General features: G+C 43.2%; 1 protein-coding gene across 5 annotated transcripts in view; it reads left to right on the top strand.

Annotated features, from left to right (window-relative positions):
• Positions 1 to 19,409, top strand: part of LOC135512355 (latent-transforming growth factor beta-binding protein 1-like) — a 129,560-nt gene that overhangs the window by 77,230 nt on the left and 32,921 nt on the right. For 2 of the 5 annotated variants that reach the window (XM_064934309.1, XM_064934306.1), the window contains exons 11-17: positions 1,640 to 1,807; positions 6,378 to 6,602; positions 8,881 to 8,903; positions 9,859 to 9,970; positions 10,499 to 10,585; positions 17,693 to 17,818; positions 18,300 to 18,425. In XM_064934309.1, the coding sequence (XP_064790381.1) occupies positions 1,640 to 1,807; positions 6,378 to 6,602; positions 8,881 to 8,903; positions 9,859 to 9,970; positions 10,499 to 10,585; positions 17,693 to 17,818; positions 18,300 to 18,425 (867 nt within the window). The remainder of the gene's footprint in view (positions 1 to 1,639; positions 1,808 to 6,377; positions 6,603 to 8,880; positions 8,904 to 9,858; positions 9,971 to 10,498; positions 10,586 to 17,692; positions 17,819 to 18,299; positions 18,426 to 19,409) is intronic. The other 3 variants (XM_064934307.1, XM_064934310.1, XM_064934308.1) reach the window with 2 other exon arrangements.

Raw genomic sequence — 19,409 nt, 5'->3', positions numbered from 1 at the left:
AAAAGGTTCAAAATAATGACTGCTTGAAGTTCACAAACCACACGCGATCAAGCTCCAAAATAGGGTAACATGATGGGACACAAATACAGCAACTAACTTGGAATGGAGGGAGGGCCATCCAGGGCAATCTAACAGAACCCCAGAAATCTCACCTCTCTCTATCCCTCTATCTCCACTACCCTCTACTGGGCTACCTCCCAACATCTGACAACGAGAGAGATTCTAACGTTGGGTCATTCACTGGCCTATTCATGGGACTGCTCTAGTTTAGCCTTTAGCAACTGAACCCAATAGCCAAGCCATAGCCCTTTTAGCTGGACCGTTACTGACACTCGAAAAGACTCAAGTGTGTTACACACTGTGGTGCTGCCATATCAGGGAGTTGGTAGTCACTGGTATTAATTGGTGGCAACTTTACTGTGGGTGGTAAGAAGGAGGGAGGAGGGGGGTGGATGGAGTTTGGGGAAGCGAGTGGAGACTAGAGCAAAAATGATTGCTGTCTGTCACGCACGATTTCCACCGTGTGTCCGAGCTGTGAAGTGTGAGACTCAGAGGCGCCGTCACAATTTTTGGTCGAGGGTTTGGGGGGACAGTGGTTCGGCGGGTTTGAGCCCGCCTTTCCAACAGTAACACACACTCACACACACGCTCACACACACTCTCACACACACACGCTCACACACACGCTCAGCTTTGTCAACATAATGACTGGAAACCTGAGAACTCTTTCCGCCTGTTTTGACGAATATCAATGCACCACACAAACTGCCCGAAGGGGAAAATGTTAGAGGAATTAAAGCTTTGGAACAAGCCTTTGTGACCTTTTGTACAGGAATTGGTAAAGAAAAGGCTATTACCTTTCACTGTTGTTGGAATGATGTCTTGTAAACTCGTCCATTAACTCATTAATGCCTGCTGTTGGTCTGAACAGTACAACACAATCACATTTGGGGTTTTGGAGACTGTTGGGCGAGAGAAATAAAGGAATGTCATGGTCCATTTGTGTTAGCACTGATTTGCCGTTGATAGGACGGCTTACCAATTGAAAAATGAAGAAATGCTGAAAGAACATCACATGGCTCTAGCTCTACTTGGAGGTCAAAGCCTTAGAGAGTCTTTTGTTCCGTTGATGCCTTGCCATGCCACAGTTTCCACTCCTGCTCAACCCCTCATGATGGGCACCATTCAGAAACACTCAACCAACCCTACTGCATGCTGTTATTTGAGTCAGTGTTTGACTTTGCTAACTAGTGCATGAAGCCATGGCATGAAGCGCTCAATGTGTGTACACCCAAAGAGCTTTCGATGTCGTATGTGTCGCGTGTGTTTTGTGTTTGAGCGTTTAGTTGTGTCAACACTTTCTTCATAGCTCAAAAATCCCGCGTCGAAGATATGAAAGGTCTCAGCGGTAGCAGCTAACTACGCCGAGATGTTTCACATTTTCCTTGGTATTTTTGATGTCGTTGTTATAAATGTGTGACTCCTGGACTCTGTGTTGGGCGGGGGGATTCCGGTGAAGGGGGACTTCTTTACTTCTCTTCTCTTTATTTCTCTTCTCTCCCCCATGTATGTGTCTCCCCCCCACTGTGACGCACCTCCCCTCGCCCCTCTCCCTCCACCCTCCGCCGCACCTCTTCAGCTGACACCCCTGCCGTCCACGAGGAGAAAGGGGCTTGTTTCCGATTGGTCAGTTCGGGGAAGCAGTGTTTGCACCCAGTGCCTGCTCAGCTGAGCAAACAGCTGTGCTGCTGCAGTGTGGGCAAGGCCTGGGGCCCGCGCTGCGACAAGTGCCCCCTGCCAGGAACAGGTAAGGTCCCCAATGCCGGCACCTCTGAGCTCCAGACAGACTACACCTCTACCCATCCATCTATTCCACCAATCTCACACTGAGAGATGGAAATATGGGACCAATGGCATTCATTCACCCGACCCCAACCCCCACAGATCTCTCTCTCTCTCTCTCTCTCTCTCTCTCTCTCTCTCTCTCTCTCTCTCTCTCTCTCTCTCTCTGTGTGCATGTGGTTAACTGCTTTGCCAAATATATGCTTTTAGATGCAGTTAAATCCCCACCACCACACTCCCACTGTCTCCCCTTACTCCACCACCACCACCACACTCCCACTGTCTCCCCTTACTCCACCACCACCACCACCACCACACTCCCACTGTCTCCCCTTAATCCACCACAACCACTACCACCACACTCCCACTGTCTCCCCTTACTCCACCACCACCACCACACTCCCACTGTCTCCCCTTACTCCACCACCACCACCACCACCACCACACTCCCACTGTCTCCCCTTACTCCACCACCACCACCACACTCCCACTGTCTCCCCTTACTCCACCACCACCACCACACTCCCACTGTCTCCCCTTACTCCACCACCACCACCACACTCCCACTGTCTCCCCTTACTCCACCACCACCACACTCCCACTGTCTCGCCTTATTCCACCACCACCACCACACTCCCACTGTCTCCCCTTACTCCACCACCACCACCACCACACTCCCACTGTCTCCCCTTACTCCACCACCACCACACTTCCCCTGTCTCCCCTTACTCCACCACCACCACCACCACCACCACACTCCCACTGTCTCCCCTTACTCCACCACCACCACCACCACACTCCCACTGTCTCCCCTTACTCCACCACCACCACCACCACACTCCCACTGTCTCCCCTTACTCCACCACCACCACCACACTCTCACTGTCTCCCCTTACTCCACCACCACCACCACACTCCCACTGTCTCGCCTTATTCCACCACCACCACCACACTCCCACTGTCTCCCCTTACTCCACCACCACCACCACCACACTCCCACTGTCTCCCCTTACTCCACCACCACCACCACACTCCCATTGTCTCCCCTTACTCCACCACGGCTCCCCCTCTGTCAGTGCAACCTGTACGGGTATTATGGTCAGTGTTCACCTTGGTGATACAATAGCAGACGCCTGCAGATCATGTGGACCACAGCCACACTAAATAGATAGAAGCTGTTCGCTGAGTCCTCACACTTCCACTCAAAAAGGTCTGTCTTATTTCATTTATGATGTTGAGCCAAACATTCCATTAGACCTGGGAGATCTGGGAATAAGTCTAACCCTTTTCTTCGTCTGTGCCTGTATTGTCTGTCTGGGCTCCGAGAGACATTACTAAATGACCTCGTTTGGCCTAATTAACAACACCAGTCAAATTAATCTGGGTTGCCAGATTCCTTTGGTTGCCAGATCCTCCAGGTTTGCAGTTTGGTACAGCAGGTTGTTAAAGAGAGTGTGGGTGGTAGAGTTAGAGGATGATATCTTGGAACGCGGCCCATTTTTTCACCAAGTGAGAACATCTCTGTGGGTAAGATTAAGAGCTGTTATAACTTCTTAGGGCTGCAATCCCTTTAACGGGATGATATGACAACAGCCAGTGAAAGTGCAGGGTGCCAAATTCAAAACAACAGAAATCTCATAATTAAAATTCCTCAAACATACATGGATCTTATTCCGTTTTAAAGGTAATCTTGTTGTTAATCCCACCACAGTGTCCGATTTCAAATATGCTTTACAGCGAAAGCACCACAAATGATTATGTTAGGTCACCACCAAGCCACAGAAAAACACAGCCATTTTTCCAGCCAAAGAGAGGAGTCACAAAAAGCACAAATAGAGATAAAATTAGTCACTAACATTTGATGATCTTCATCAGATGACACTCATAGGACTTCATGTTACACAATACATGTATGTTTTGTTTGATAAAGTTCATATTTATATTATAAAATCTGAGTTTACATTGGCGCGATGCGTTCACTAGTTCCAAGAACATCCAGTGATTTTGCCTAGCCACATCGATTCAACAGAAACACTCATCATAAATGTAGATGATAATACCACCACCATAAACATGGAATTATACATATACCTCTCCTTAATGCAACCGCTGTGTCAGATTTCAAAAAAACTTTACGGAAAAGCAAACCATGCAATAATCTGAAACGGCACTCAGAAAAATAATCAAATTAGCCACCATGTTGGAGTCAAAAAAAATACATGATACATATTCCCTTATGATCTTCATCAGAATGCACTCTCAAGAATCGCAGTTCCACAATAAATGCTTGATTTGTTCAATAATGTCAGTTATCTATAGCAAAAGTAACTAGCATTAAGTACACATATCCAAACGCTTGTGCATTACTTCGGACAAAAACTTCAAAAAGTTATATTACAGGTCGAAGAAACATTTCAAACTAAGTGTAGAATCAATCATTAGGATGTTTTTATCATAAATCTTCAGAGTCTTCGGAGAATTCCTTTGTGTCTAGAGGAGCAACGGAACGCAAGTCGATATCATGTGGAATGCGCATGACCAGGAAATGGCTCTTTGCCAGTACCTGACTCATTCAGCTCTTATTCAGTCCCACAACACAGTAGAAGCCTCATTAAAGTTTCTAAAGATGATTGACATCTAGTGGAAGCCCTAAGAAGTGCAACTTCATTCATATCCCAATGTGAATTCAATAGGGCCTGAGTTGAAAATCGACCAACCTCAGATTTCTCACTTCCTGTTTGGATTTCTTCTCAGGTTTTTACCTGCCATATGAGTTCTGTTATACTCACAGACATCATTCAAACAGTTTTAGAAACTTCTGAGTGTTTTCTATCCAATACTAACTGAGACTGACAAGACTGAGGAGCAGGCCATTTACTCTGGGCACCTTTCATCCAAGCTACTCAATACTGCCCCTGCAGCCATAAGAAGATAAGAGTAAATGATAGACTTGTGCTAGACATATAGGATTGGTGTAATCATTTCAGGACTAACCTTGATGTGAAGTGCAGTGGTTTTTATCTCTTTCAATGTGTTCTTCTTCATTTGTTGGAATGTTTACCAAGGTAGCTGGATTAGTTACTTGTTTGATCTGATATATTTGTTTCACTATCAATGTTAAATGTAGTGGTTTAACTGCAATTGGCTGGGCTCTTGCTGGGCCACTCAAGAACATTCAGAGACTTGTCCTGAAGCCACTCTTGTGTTGTCTTGGCTGTGTGCTTAGGCTCGTTTTCCTCTTGGAAGGTGAATCTTCGCCCCAGTCTGAGGTCCTGAGCGCTCTGGAGAAGGTTTTATGTACTCTATGTACTTTGGTCTGTTCATCTTTCCCTCGATCCTGACTAGTCTCCCAGTCCCTGCTGCTGAAAAACATCCCCACAGCATGATGCTGCCACCACCATGCTTCACCGTAGCGATGGTGCCCGGTTTCCTCCAGGCGCGATGCTTTGCATTCAGGCCAAAGAGTTCAATCTTGGTTTCATCAGACCAGAGAATCTTATTTCTCATGGTCTGAAAGTCTTTAGGTGCCTTTTGGCAAACTCCAAGCGGGCTGTCATGTGCCTTTTACTGAGGAATGGCTTCCGTCTGGCATTTTACCATAAAGACCTGATTGGTAGAGTGCTGCAGAGATGGTTATCCTTCTGGAAAGTTCTCCCATCTCCAGAAAGGAACTGGAGCTTTGTCAGAGTGACCATCGGGATCTTGGTCACCTCCCTGACCAAGGCCCTTCTCCCCCGATTGCTAAGTTTGGCCGGGTGGCCAGCTCTAGTGAGTGTATTGGTGGTTCCAAACTTCATACATTTAAGAATGATGGAGGCCACTGTGTTCTTGGGACCTCAATGCTGCAGACATTTTTTGGTACTCTTCCCCAGATCTGTGCCTCGACACAGTCCTGTCTCGGAGCTCTACGGATAATTATTTCAACCTGGGTTTTGCTATGACATTCTCTGTCAACTGTGGGACCTTATATAGACAGGTGTGTGCCTTTCAAAATCATGTCCAATCAATTGAATTTACCACAGATGGACTCCAATCAAGCTGTAGAAACATTAAAGGATGATCAATGGTAACAGGATGCACCTGAGCTCAATTTCGAGTCACATAGCAAAGGGTCTGAATACCTTTTTAGTTGTAATACATTTGCTAAAATGTCTATAAACCTGTTTTCACTTTGTCATAATGGGGTATTGTGTGTCGATGGATACGTTTTTTTTTCATCCATTTTAGAATGTGGAAAAAGTCAAGGGGACTGAATACTTTCCTGAATGCACTGTATGTGGAACTCGGAAAGAACTCAGAGAATTATATACACGTGGTGAATCTGCTTCAACAAAAACCTAACCTAACTTATTGTACTTTACATGTGAGTTACATCAAATAAAATATCAATCAAATTAGTCTTATAGCTATGAATTATGCAAAGTAAATATATTTCATGTGGACATTTCGATCTGTTTTTTTGAGATGGAAGTGGTTTCTGATGTGTTTTTTTTTTCTTGCGTAAAGAATACATATTTTTCTTTTAACATTTTTAGCTAAATTCAAGGAGATATGTCCTGGTGGGATGGGCTACACTGTCACAGGCTCTTACAAGCCCAAACCACCCAATCAACTACCCAAACTTCCCAGCCAACCTGAGACCATCAACAAGCCAATGATCACCCACCAAGAGCCTGTAGCCCCGCCTCTGCCCTTCCCGACACCCGAGAAACCAGTGGAGGCCTTGAGCGTCACTGAGAGACAGCTTCCCTCTATTCCAGGTGAGTCAACATCACACAATTCCCTTTATACCAGGGGAGTCAACATCACACAATTACCTCTATACCAGATGAGTCAACATCACACAATTCCCTCTATACCAGATGAGTCAACATCACACAATTCCCTTTATACCAGGGGAGTCAACATCACACAATTCCCTCTATACTAAGAGAGTCAACATCACACAATTCCCTCTATACCAGATGAGTCAACATCACACAATTCCCTCTATACCAGATGAGTCAACATCACACAATTCCCTCTATACCAGATGAGTCAACATCACACAATTCCCTCTATACCAGATGAGTCAACATCACACAATTTCCTTTATACCAGGGGAGTCAACATCACACAATTCCCTCTATACTAAGAGAGTCAACATCACACAATTCCCTCTATACCAGATGAGTCAACATCACACAATTCCCTCTATACCAGATGAGTCAACATCACACAATTCCCTCTATACCAAGAGTCAACATCACACAATTCCCTCTATACCAAGAGAGTCAACATCACACAATTCCCTCTATACCAGCTGAGTCAACATCACACAATTCCCTCTATACCAGCTGAGTCAACATCACACAATTCCCTCTATACCAGCTGAGTCAACATCACACAATTCCCTCTATACCAGCTGAGTCAACATCACACAATTCCCTCTATACCAGGTGAGTCAACATCACACAATTCCCTTTATACCAGGGGAGTCAACATCACACAATTCCCTCTATACCAAGAGAGTCAACATCACACAATTCCCTCTATACCAGATGAGTCAACATCACACAATTCCCTCTATACCAGATGAGTCAACATCACACAATTCCCTCTATACCAGATGAGTCAACATCACACAATTCCCTTTATACCAGGGGAGTCAACATCACACAATTCCCTCTATACCAAGAGAGTCAACATCACACAATTCCCTCTATACCAAGAGAGTCAACATCACACAATTCCCTCTAAACCAAGAGAGTCAACATCACACAATTCCCTCTATACCAAGAGAGTCAACATCACACAATTCCCTCTATACCAGGTGAGTCAACATCACACAGTTCCCTCTGTACCAGCTGAGTCAACATCACACAGCAAGCACCAGTAGAAGAGCAGCCATCTTTACTAATGTACTCCAGAAAGACAGAGACAGAACATTGGGATGAGCTGGGCCTCAGTGTGACTCATAGATGGGAGTTGCTTGGTCTTTTAGAATTCAAGTGGAGTGCTCTGTGGAATTTGGCATCATAGACTGTAACACATGGGCCCTGGGGCCATGCTTTTGTCTTTTCACGATGCTGTCCTGTTTTGGTATGTGGAATATCGTGTACCTTCAGTGGCAGTGCACTTTTTTTCGTAATCCACCCTTCGACAAAAGGCAGCACATAAGTGAAACAAAAGACAGAACCGACTTGTATGCGTGAGTGTGTGGGGGTCTTTAAAAACATTGCTCACCCAGACACCAATGCAGTTCCACCCTAGATACGATGATGAGGATTCACATGCTTTGGCTTGCCCTCACCACTCAAACCGCTGGATTCTGAGAGGAGAGATGGAGTTCCTCTCTTTTATTGTTCAGGACGTGCTTGGCGGCCGGTGAGGGAAAGAGAAACTTGGCCAGCGGTAGAGTGCACAGACTTATGCAAACTACAGCTAAACTTCTCTTGAGCACAGAGGATCCAATGCAGAGGACAGACTCAGACAAACAATAAGAGGAGAAAGTCACTTCCCAAACCTGTGTTGATTAGTGTTTGCATGCCACAAGGGGCTATGAACCCTGGCGGAGGGAATTTATTTTACGCCTAATGTTATGCGTCATTCGTAACAATACCGTTGGTCTTTATGACCTCCGTAAAAATGTAAGAGGGTTGAGTTATGACATGGCATTTGGCCAGTGTTTAAAATAAGGTGTTAGTGGAACATCCTTGTTACTGATTAACATTTGTACGTGGCCATGAAAAATATCACATGTTGATGCGGTCATGAACAGCTAAAAGTACCTGTGAAGGTGACCGTCTTATGGATTGCAAATCATTAATCCTCTCTGGCTCCAGCCGGGTTAATTGATGTATTCAAAAGCCTGACTATATTTAATGGGGAACTATAATGTGAATGTTGTCCTAAAAATACAAATAGATGATGTACTTGCCTCTGACAAACCTTGGTAGTCAAGGGCAGGTATATCCAGCCTTGTGCTTTCAAACGGTCCCACTCTTTTTTTGAACTCATTCTTTCTTTGTGTTGTTTTTATTTTGTCTTCATGGCCAGTTGCCACAGAAGCACCTGAGCAGGTAGGTTGGGTTTCTTCTGCAAAAAAACAACGGAACAGAAATAAGCTTTCTTGCATGCAACAAAAAGTATTCATCTTTCAGCCTCTATGGCAGCGACCTGCAGAAGCAGCCTGCAGCATCACCTCTGCATGAAGTCAGCATCACCACTGCATGACTTTGAGCCAATCAATGCTCCATGCTTTCAGCCTAAGCGCACTTAAAGCATTCACAGTGGAACGTCTATGTCAATGCCGTTCACAGCTGGCAAGACTTTGCTCTTTGCGCTTTTGTCCAGCCTCATACTGTCAGGCTGCGTTTACTCAGGCAGCCCAATTCTGATCTTTTTCCACAAATTGGTCAGTTGACCAATCAGATCAGCTCTTTTGCCAATAATTGAGCAACTGATCAGAATCGGGTTGCATGTTTAAGTGCAGCCTTAGAGCCTCAAATACTGAACAGTCCTGAAACCTTTCTGTAATGGATTTAGTATTGTATTATGACTTTTTGAATTAAATATAGAAGCTCTCTTTTACATGATCTGGTCTTGGTTCTTTCAGCGGTAAAGTAGACTCAGCTGCTTGAAACTCTTTAAAAGCACTTTGACAAGGGTGGAGTAAGTGAACACTGTTGCGCAGTACACTCTGAGAAACTCCAAATGTCTACAAAGCTGAAGTCAAGTTGGAGTCCACACAACTGACTTGGGCATTCTATAGTCCCTGTCCACTCAATGACAACAAATGTTGCTCTTACTATCCGAAATCTTGCTCTTACAATCCTTTCAAGCACTTTCCTTCCTTCAGCTGCCATGCAAGCTGATTTGTAATTAGTTTACTGCCGAGCGGCCTATATGACAAGCTCACGCATGACAGTGGTGCATGAGCGGCGCTTGCTCACCGAAACCTCACACATGTCTATACGGATCAGCCCACTGACCCCGAGGTCCATATTGTGTTTGTCTTGTGTTTTGTCCTTCAAGGAGCTGGTTATTCTGGAGGCTACTAGTAGTAGGCCAGTAGTTGAGGTCGAGGCTGGCCAGCCACAGCTCTCTCCCGGTGTCTCTACCATGAGGATGGAGCCGGCCTACCCAGGTGTCTCATCCATTCCCTTCCCCTCTACTCTCTCTGCTGCTATTTCAGTCTCACTGGGCTGGTGCCCACCCTCACAGGGCAAAGTGTGGAAGTTATTTCATTATGATTTATGTTGTTTTGGTCAATTTGACCTGAAAGAACAGAAATGAAAATGGGTTGGTTTGAAAAATATATTATGTTCTTTCCCTTGTGACAGGTCTAATCGTCATAGTGGAAAGAGCACCTGCCATTTGTGATGGGTGTTCTCCAGGCTCTAGTATAGGATTATCTTAATTGAAATGCAAGGTTTCAATTGTTGTAAAAAGGGTTCAATATGTATCCAAGCTGGAAAAATCTTTTAACAACTGTCAGCTCAGCACGTGACGGGGAAGAGTGATTTATCTCTGTCCGCTGGGATTGTTGATTTCTGCAGCGCTCCGTGTTACAGTTTCATGACAACAACTCAACATTGAAACACTCATTTTAAAGACCACGGAAAGTCTGACTGCGCTGTTCTCTCCCCTGGCTCTATCTGTCCTGGTCTCGCAGAGGTTGTGGAGAAAACGTCCCCCCCTGCTCCAGCCCTGATCCTCCCCTCCAACGCTGGCCAGGACATCGCCCCGACTCAGTCAGCAGGTAAGAGCCCACAGTGACATACAGTGACACGCAGTAACCCGGTGACATCTGGACACAGTTTAGTCGACTGGTCAATGTGCTGCTGACCGGTTAGTAACTACTATCCCTGCTACAAACTCTATCTAAGCTATCCCAAGCTGATCGTGTAAAAAGCATGAATGAATAGAGGTCCGCAGACTGAGAACATGGCACTTTCTGACTCTTCCTGACCTCCTTTCTTTGTCCTTGGGGTTCTACCCCGTTGTATTTCGGGCTTCTTCTATATTTAGGAATCCTGTGTTGCTGTTGAGGGACCGTGGCAACATGAAGTCTCTCTCTCCACTTTCTAGATTGGAATAGTTTAACAATAGTCTAACAACATCCTCATAAAGGCTTCAAATCACTCCAATGAAAATGCAGAGCAACTTTTTCTCTCTCTCCTGACCCTTAGAGAAATGTATTTGGGTCCTGTATTGTTGTATTTGAGAGACTCCCATTTTAGATGTTGTTGCTGTGGTTATTTGAATCGGAAGGGAAAGGCCAGTGAGGCCAGAGATTTGTGCCATCGCTAGGCAACCACTTGTGTGAAACGCACCTGTTTTGATACCCAGGGCGAGGAAGAGGGGGGACTTCACAGAGCAGTAGAATAGAGATTAGTGTCGGCACGGAGACAAGTGTAGAGGGAAGGGAGTGGGACTATCTGGTTCCAGGCCCACAAAAAGCACCTGGACCAATCAGGGGACCGCTGGGGTATTTGGGGTTATATTTGCTAGGCAGACATCCAAGCACCCAGACCGCTCTCATCTCAGCGTTTTATGTCCCGTTGTCCCGGAAAGGAGATACCATATTAAGAAGCCAATACAATTAAGCCACCTGATGACAGATACTCGGTAAACTGTGATACATAATTGCGTCTCTCTCTTTAAAAAAAAATCATCCTGTCATCCTTACTGTGATTAGACTCTGGCCTCTGTGCCTCAACGCTTGCTAATCATTCTCAACTTGACGATTCTTTCTAAAGTACATCCCCTACAAAACACAACAATCGTTTGATTGTAACATGGCGGAGATGCTCTTTAAGGTGTAAAGCAACTACACTCGCTAATCATTCTGTGGCTCAATCAACCAATCAGTCAGTCAGTCAATCAAATGATTGTGCATTTTACAAATACATTTGTAACAAAGTGCTAAAATATAACGCTTGACCGAACGGATGAGGGAAATCTCCTTAGGCGGGAAGAAACCTTGACAGGAAGCAGAGTCTAGAGCAGGAGCCCATCCTCCTCTGGTTGGCTGATGTCTTCCCTAAATCCTATATAAAACACAGCAGTAATTGAATGTAACTATATTTCTGAGGAGATGCCGCTGTGGCATATTTGAGCAATAATACCTCGCCTATTGAAATTTGTACGGTAATACTTCAATTCTTTGTAATTCCACCATACTGGCCTGCTGAGCTTTGAAGAAGCCCAGCCATTAATAATCGCATACATCAGGGATGCGTAATGTATTGTTAATGTGATCTCGAAGCTTGCTGACATTTTGACGACCATTTCCTCAACAACACTGTAATTCTTAAATACTATATTCATCATCTATCACCACTAATTTAATTCCCCTTTCATTTTCTCTTCTCATCAAGTCCTGAAATGGCAAACCGCTCCGTCACTGTGATTGGACAGTTGTGCAGTTTCGGCTTATATGACGGAGTCCTTAAGTCTCTGGAACTATAGGTCCAGTGGCCCACTTCTGTAATATGTCTGCATATTGGTGCCTTTTGATGGGCATTAGACACTATGATTTACTTCATTCCATACTTTCCCACTGTGTTATGTCCCACAGCTGACCCCATGTCGAGACATGAGTAGACTGATTGATGCACCCAGTGAGTAGGTTTTGGGATTTTGCAGATTATTTTAACAGGTAGTCCCATTGAGACCAAGATCTGTTTTGCATCTTACAATTACAAATTGCACATAGGAAATACACCAGAAAATGCAAAAATGCAAAGAGAATACAAAAAATTCAATAAAGCACACGTGTGAAAAACAATCACATTCCACAGCAAAGAGGTCCCCAATCAACACTTTGAAATCAAATCAAATCAAATTGTATTTGTCACATGCGCCGAATACAATAGGTGTAGACGTTACAGTGAAATGCTTACTTACAAGCCTACAACCGACAATGCCTTTCTTAAGAAGTGTTAACTGCGAGATCGGTGCCCCCCCACGGGACGGTTGAGCTAACTTGCGCTAATATGATTAGCATATAAGTAACAAGAACATTTCCCAGGACATAGACATATCTGATATGGGAAGAAAGCTTAAATTCCTGTTAATCTAACTGCACTGTCCAATTTACTGTAGCTGTTACAGTGAAATAATACTATGCTATTGTTTGAGGAGAGTGTACAGTTATGAACTTGAAAAAGTATTAATAAACAAATTAGGCACATTTGGGCAGACTTGATACAACATTTTGAACAGAAATACAATGGTTCATTGGATCAGTCTAAAACTTTGCACATGCAATGCTGCCAACTAGTGGTCAAAATCCAAATAGAGCCTAAAGTGGAATAACCTCTTGATACTACCCATCCCGTATCCGGGATCGTGAATACAGCCTCAGGCTCATTAGCATAACGCAACGTTAACGATTTCTGAAAATCGCAAATTAAATGAAAATAATATGCCTGCTCTCAAGCTTAGCCTTTTCTTAACAACACTGTCATCTCAGATTTTCAAAATATGCTTTTGAACCATAGCAAATCAAGCATTTGTGTAAGAGTATTGCAAGCTAGCTTAGCATTTTGCGTAGCATTTAGCACGCAACATTTTCACAAAAACCAGATAACCAAATAAATAAAATCATTTACCTTTGAAGAACTTTGGATGTTTTCAATGAGGAGACTCTCAGTTACATAGCAAATGTTCAGTTTTTCCTGAAAGAATCTTTGTGTAGGAGAAATCGCTCCGTTTTGTACATCACATTTGGCTACCGAAACGAACCGAAAAGTCAGTCACCAAAACGTCAAACTTTTTCCAAATTAACTCTATAATATCGACCGAAACATGGCAAACGTTGTTTAGAATCAATCCTCAAGGTGTTTTTCACATATCTCTTCATTGATATGCCATTCGTGGAAGCCTGCTTTCGTCTCAGAATCCCATGGAAAAATACCAGCAGCTGAGGTTTGCCACCTGGTAAATGTGGTCTCTTATGGTGGTCTCTTATCAATTATATGCATAGTCGAGCATCTTTTTGTGACAAAATATCTTGTTTAAAACGGGAACGTTTTTCATCCAAAAATGAAATAGCGCCCCCAGAGTTTCAAGAGGATAATACATTGTGGCCTTTCTTTTGCATTTCAAAGATGATCCCAGATCTAATATGTTATATTCTCCTACATTAATTTCACATTTCCACAAACTTCAAAGTGTTTCCTTTCAAATGGTATCAAGAATATGCATGTCCTTGCTTCAGGTCCTGAGCTACAGGCAGTTAGATTTGGGTATGTTGTTTTAGGCGAAAATTTTGGGGGGGAAAGGGGCCGATCCTTAAGAGCAATGTATTTACTAAATAAACTGAATTTATTAATACATAAATAAAATTGAAAAATAAGAACATTGAAAAGTAACAAATAATTAAAGAGCAACAATAAAATAACAGTAAATGCAAATAGTCTGAAAGGCACCAATACATCCATTTGTAGGGAACTCTGAAGATTGTTCCATACTTGGGGTGCAAAGAAACTTAAAGCTAAAAGTCTGTAGCAACAGACAGAATTTCCATAGATATCCATCCCTGTGATCTGGTATGGTAACTCGTACTTCTATGGGTAAGTAAAGATGTTAGGTAATGAGGGAGTTTTTACAACATGCAGTGTTTCGACCTACATGAGGTCAAAGAGGGCCATCCTAACTTCTGATAGGTTCTGCACTCGTCACTACTTGCTCTATCACCCGTTATAAAACGAAGTGCACTGTGGTGAACTACATCTAATGGCTTTAACCCTTTACACTTGGAGAAATTGGCCTATATGGATAAGGCTATAAAAAAGAAAGAAGGTCGCACACGCCCAAACATTTAATGGGTATAGTAACCAACATTTTGGAACGCAGTGCTGTCTTCAGGGTTACATTGTAACTGCTTGATACAGTTATGTCGACAAGCAGTGCAATTAGTGGAGCCAATGAACACAGTGAGGGCTGTGTCATAGTAATTAAGGTAATGAGGGATGAAAACCAGTGAAATAAATGTTTTAGAGCATGTCAATACATGCAGACAATTATTTACATCATCTCATGTCAACATGATTAGATATAATGGAATACATTATGCTAATATCAACAATCATTATTCTTACATTTCATTTACTTTCATCTTTGTTTCATTGGTTAATTTCATATCTTGTTGTGGTTCAAACGTAATGCATAATGTGCATCATCACCATGGGAAACATGACATGCAGTATTAGCTGGTCAAAAAAAATTATTGGGTTGAAATGGCCTGAGGTCAAATTCAATAATCAGACCACTAGGAGCCAGTGTTTTTAGATAGGAGATCCATTAGGCCTCCCTCTGTAGTAGTAGGATCCCGATCAGTGGCGGTCTGTGCCATTTAAGAGGAGGGAGTACGAATATTTTTTTAATGTGCATGGCATTATTTCTATTACAGCATATTGGATGACTGTCATTCATATTCTATTCACCCAGTCCAATGTAACAGTGACAGGTTTAGGCAACTACATGATACTCAAATTTTCCCTACACCCATCATGAGATTGCTACAACCTCGCCTATGAATGACAGTTTACAATGTAGGTGCGTCGAAAGAGAAATTTGAGGTGACAGACAGTGATATTCAATACTGCCTTGCACATTATTGCCTGCATCTAGCTGATATAGAGTGTAATCATTAGTCCAACAGTTGCAAACAAGAGTTTCTGTTGGACAAATTCAGGTATGTTTATCCCCGTTTTGTCATGTTTGCGAAACATTTTTCGGGGGAATAAATACACCCCTGATCACGCGTAGACACGGTTCACTTTCATAGCAGCCACGTTGTATTATTTCTCGCATCTATGAGCTCTCCTCCTTTCACCTCTTCCCTTCGCGTGTGGACTTCAATGCACAACCCATCAGCTGTATGTGACCAAGCAAAAAAAACTTTCCAAGCCAAACCGCTACACACAGCCTACATTATTGTCACCATATTAGCTAAAGTAACGTCACAGTCAGCATAGCCAGTAGACCTAACGCGTTAGTAAACCGTTACAGTGTAGTCAGTAAGCAGTTATACCAGCGGGCCCCGGTGGCAATAAATGAGTAAAACCAAAAGCTTACCTCGACTTGGAAGAGTTCCAGTGTTGTGTTGGAAAGTCATAGCCAGCTAGCTAACATAAAATCCCTCTGTTTCAGCAGTGTGTTTCAGTAGGCTAGACTAGAGGGCCACATTTACATCTCTCCCTCTCTCTTCCTTTTTTCTCTCTTGCTTCTCCTTCATTTTGGAAGAAATTATTTTTTTTTAAACTGTTGAACTACTGTCTTTCTCTCTCTTTGAGTCAACTACTCATCACATTTTATGCACTGCAGTGCTAGCTAGCTGTAGCTTATGCTTTCAGTACCAGATTCATTCTCTGATCCTTTGATTGGGTGGACAACATGTCAGTTAATGCTGCAAGAGCTCTGATACGTTGGAGGATGTCCTCTGGGAGTTGTCATAATTACTGTGTAAGTCAGTCTATGGAAGAGAACCAAGAGCCTCTGAGGCTTTGTATTGAAGTCATTGTACCCAGAGGCGAACGGAAGCTAGCTGTCCTCCGGCTACACCATGGTGCTACCCTACAGAGTGCTGTTGCTGCTACTGTAGACCTTATTTGCAAAATAGTGTGTTTTAATCAATTATTTGGTGACGTAATTATATTTAGTATAGTTTCATCTAAAAAGGATATATTTTTACAATGTTTTACTATTTTTATTTTTATGAAAATAACTGAGGAGGATGGTACTCCCTTTCCTCCTCTGAGTAGCCTGCAACTGGTCTCAATGTTACCTCTCCTTGAGAGAGTAACAGGCCCGATACCTGTGTATTTGAGGGAGTAGATAGGATGTTTAGCTTCAACAAAGTGAGCTTCTACTGTGCAGTCGGTATTCTTACACCTGAGTGAGCTGCGGTGTTCAGCTATACATTGTTTTAACCAAGTTTAAGAGAGTACAATAATGTCAGGGTTAGTATCTTGGACCAAAATGCCTAACATATACATTTTTGAGTGAATACTCTGCACATTTAAAAAAAAATCTCTGGTACTTTTCTATACTTTTTAGCTAGTAGTTCTGAAAGTAGTGCTCACGAGCCAAAAGTGGTCCACACAAATTGCATATTATGTCACGTGCAGATATGTGCACCACATCACTGCGCTCTCTCGCTCTGATGTGTGTGCATCTTGCTAGCTGTCACTCAAATGGGGAGGGGCTGAAGCTCATTGGCTGGAACTCAAATTGCTAGGGAGCTGGCCCACGTGGGGGAAAATGTAGGGGAAATGGCGCCACACAACTGGGAACAGTTGCTATCAAACTAGGAATTTTGCGGCTAATTGAGGTAAGACAGTAATTCTGCTCAGAGATTATACATGTATGAACTAAACATTGACATGAACTAAACATTGACACATCCAGCCCAAAGCGTGAGGTTTAAAAAATGCAAAGTTCCGGAGCATATCTTTAAGTTCGCCAGCTCAAGAACCTTATGAGATTTAAAGTCAGAGCGGGTTTCCAAGCTAATAAGCATTGGCTTATCAGCAGTTGTTGCTCGGGCGTCCTGAATCCTTGCCAATATTTGTCATACAGAAACACATTTGCAGCCATGAATAGGAAGTTGATGAGAAGATTGGCTAGGGAGAGGAAAGGCCATTTGCAGGATTGAAATAGATTTGTTTATGCTGTGCATATAGATACAGTATTTATATATTTAGTATTTGAAGAGTAGCATGAGGTTTCCTCCATGATTGTGTTCAGCATGCATACTCAAAATCCTGCTATTTGGGTCTCTTTCTCTCTCTCTTTCTGTCTCTTTCTCTCTGTCTCTCCATTTCTCTCTCTCTCTCTGTCTCTCGCTCTCGGCCAGAGGTGGATGAGTGCCAGGTCAACCCTCACATCTGTGGCCAGGGGATCTGCTACAACACTGTGGAGGGTTATACCTGCATCTGTAGAGAGGGCTACCAGATGGATGAGACACACACCACCTGTGTCGGTAAGAAACAAGACGTCAAAGGTCACATCCATTTATCAGACCAATGGGAACAGAGTCTTTTTGTCATTTGGTCTGATTGGATTAGGTTTTCACTTTCACATTTTCCCCAGAACATATATTAATTGAATTACATCAGTAAATGGCAATATTTCGTTATTTTATTTAACCTTTATCTAACTAGGCAAGTCAGTTAAGAACAAATTCTTATTTACAATGACAGCCTACAATGACGGCCGTTTCTGAATATACTTGTGATATATAATGATTTAACTAGCCTTTCAGCATTTTGGAGTTATGTGTGAATGTTGTAGATACTGTAGAATAATAATTTAGTTACCGCTTTGGTGCGGTGGTGGTTTGAAACAAACACTATCTATACTCATCATACTTTAATCCACTTACATTCGCATGTCAGTATGTCTCTAAGCAAGTTGACCCATGTTCCATCCCATGACTCCTGCCTTGCTACGTCGGTGGACAGATGTTGATGAATGCCTGGAGTCTGCATCACTGTGCTCCAACGGCCGCTGCAGGAACACTCCTGGCAGCTTCCTGTGTGTGTGCCAACCAGGCTTCATGACAGATGAAGAGGGAACCAGTTGCATTGGTAAAGTCATTTCACACACATACCACCACACTCCCTGAGATTCAGTACATGTTGTGCACCGCAGCAGCACACATTTGGATAGCCGTTTGGGTGTTTTCATTTTTGTTTGAAACCCCTAGTTATTTCCCCAGTTGTCTCCAGTATAGTTCCACATTGGCATTGTCCCCCATCCCTGGAGATAGGGGCTGCATTTTAGGAGATGACCACAGTGTGGCCCATTAGCGACGTCCTCCCCATCCCGGGATATAAATACTGTGAACACTGTCATTAGGTGGTTTCTGGTGTTTCTACACAGATTTTCTCTTCCACAAAATGATGCAAAATTAGGTTTGCGGAGGCATAAAGCCAATGATTATTTCCCCGTAACTGTACTGTACTGTAACAGTCAAACATCTGAAAAGGAAATATGAGGATATAATTTATCACCATTTGCCAGGGATTTCTATGTGGATATGAGTACTTGATCTATTATTAATATTAAGGAGAGTGCAAAAACAGGCAACTTGGAGGACAACAGCCCTAAATCTTCAATAAGACAGATGGAACTGAGTGAATTGAGTGGCTAGTTATGCTTGAATCCAATGATGAAAACGAAACTATACTGGAGAAAAATATAAACACAACATGCAGTGTGTTGGTCCCATGTTCCATGAGTTGAAATAAAAAATCCCTGAAATTTTTCATACACAAATAGCTTATTTCTCTAAAATGTTGTGTTCAAATTGGTTTATATCCCTGTTAGTGAGCATTTCTCCTTTGCCAATATAATCTATCCACCTGACAGGTGTGGCATATCAAGAAGTTGATTAAACAGCATATTTCTGTCTGTAATAAAGCCCTTTTGTGGGAAAAACTAATTCTGATTGGCTGGGCCTGGCTCCCCAGTGGGTGGGCCTGGCTGCCAAGTGGGTGGTGGGAGTCCACCCACCACCCACCATGTTGCACTCCTGCCCAGTCATGTGAAATCCATAGATTAGGGCCTAA

The sequence above is a fragment of the Oncorhynchus masou genome, chromosome 24, assembly GCF_036934945.1.
Source record: "Oncorhynchus masou masou isolate Uvic2021 chromosome 24, UVic_Omas_1.1, whole genome shotgun sequence".
NCBI lineage: Eukaryota > Metazoa > Chordata > Actinopteri > Salmoniformes > Salmonidae > Oncorhynchus > Oncorhynchus masou.
The sequence above is the reverse complement of the archived record's forward strand: the minus strand, read 5'-3'. Positions and strand labels throughout refer to the sequence as shown.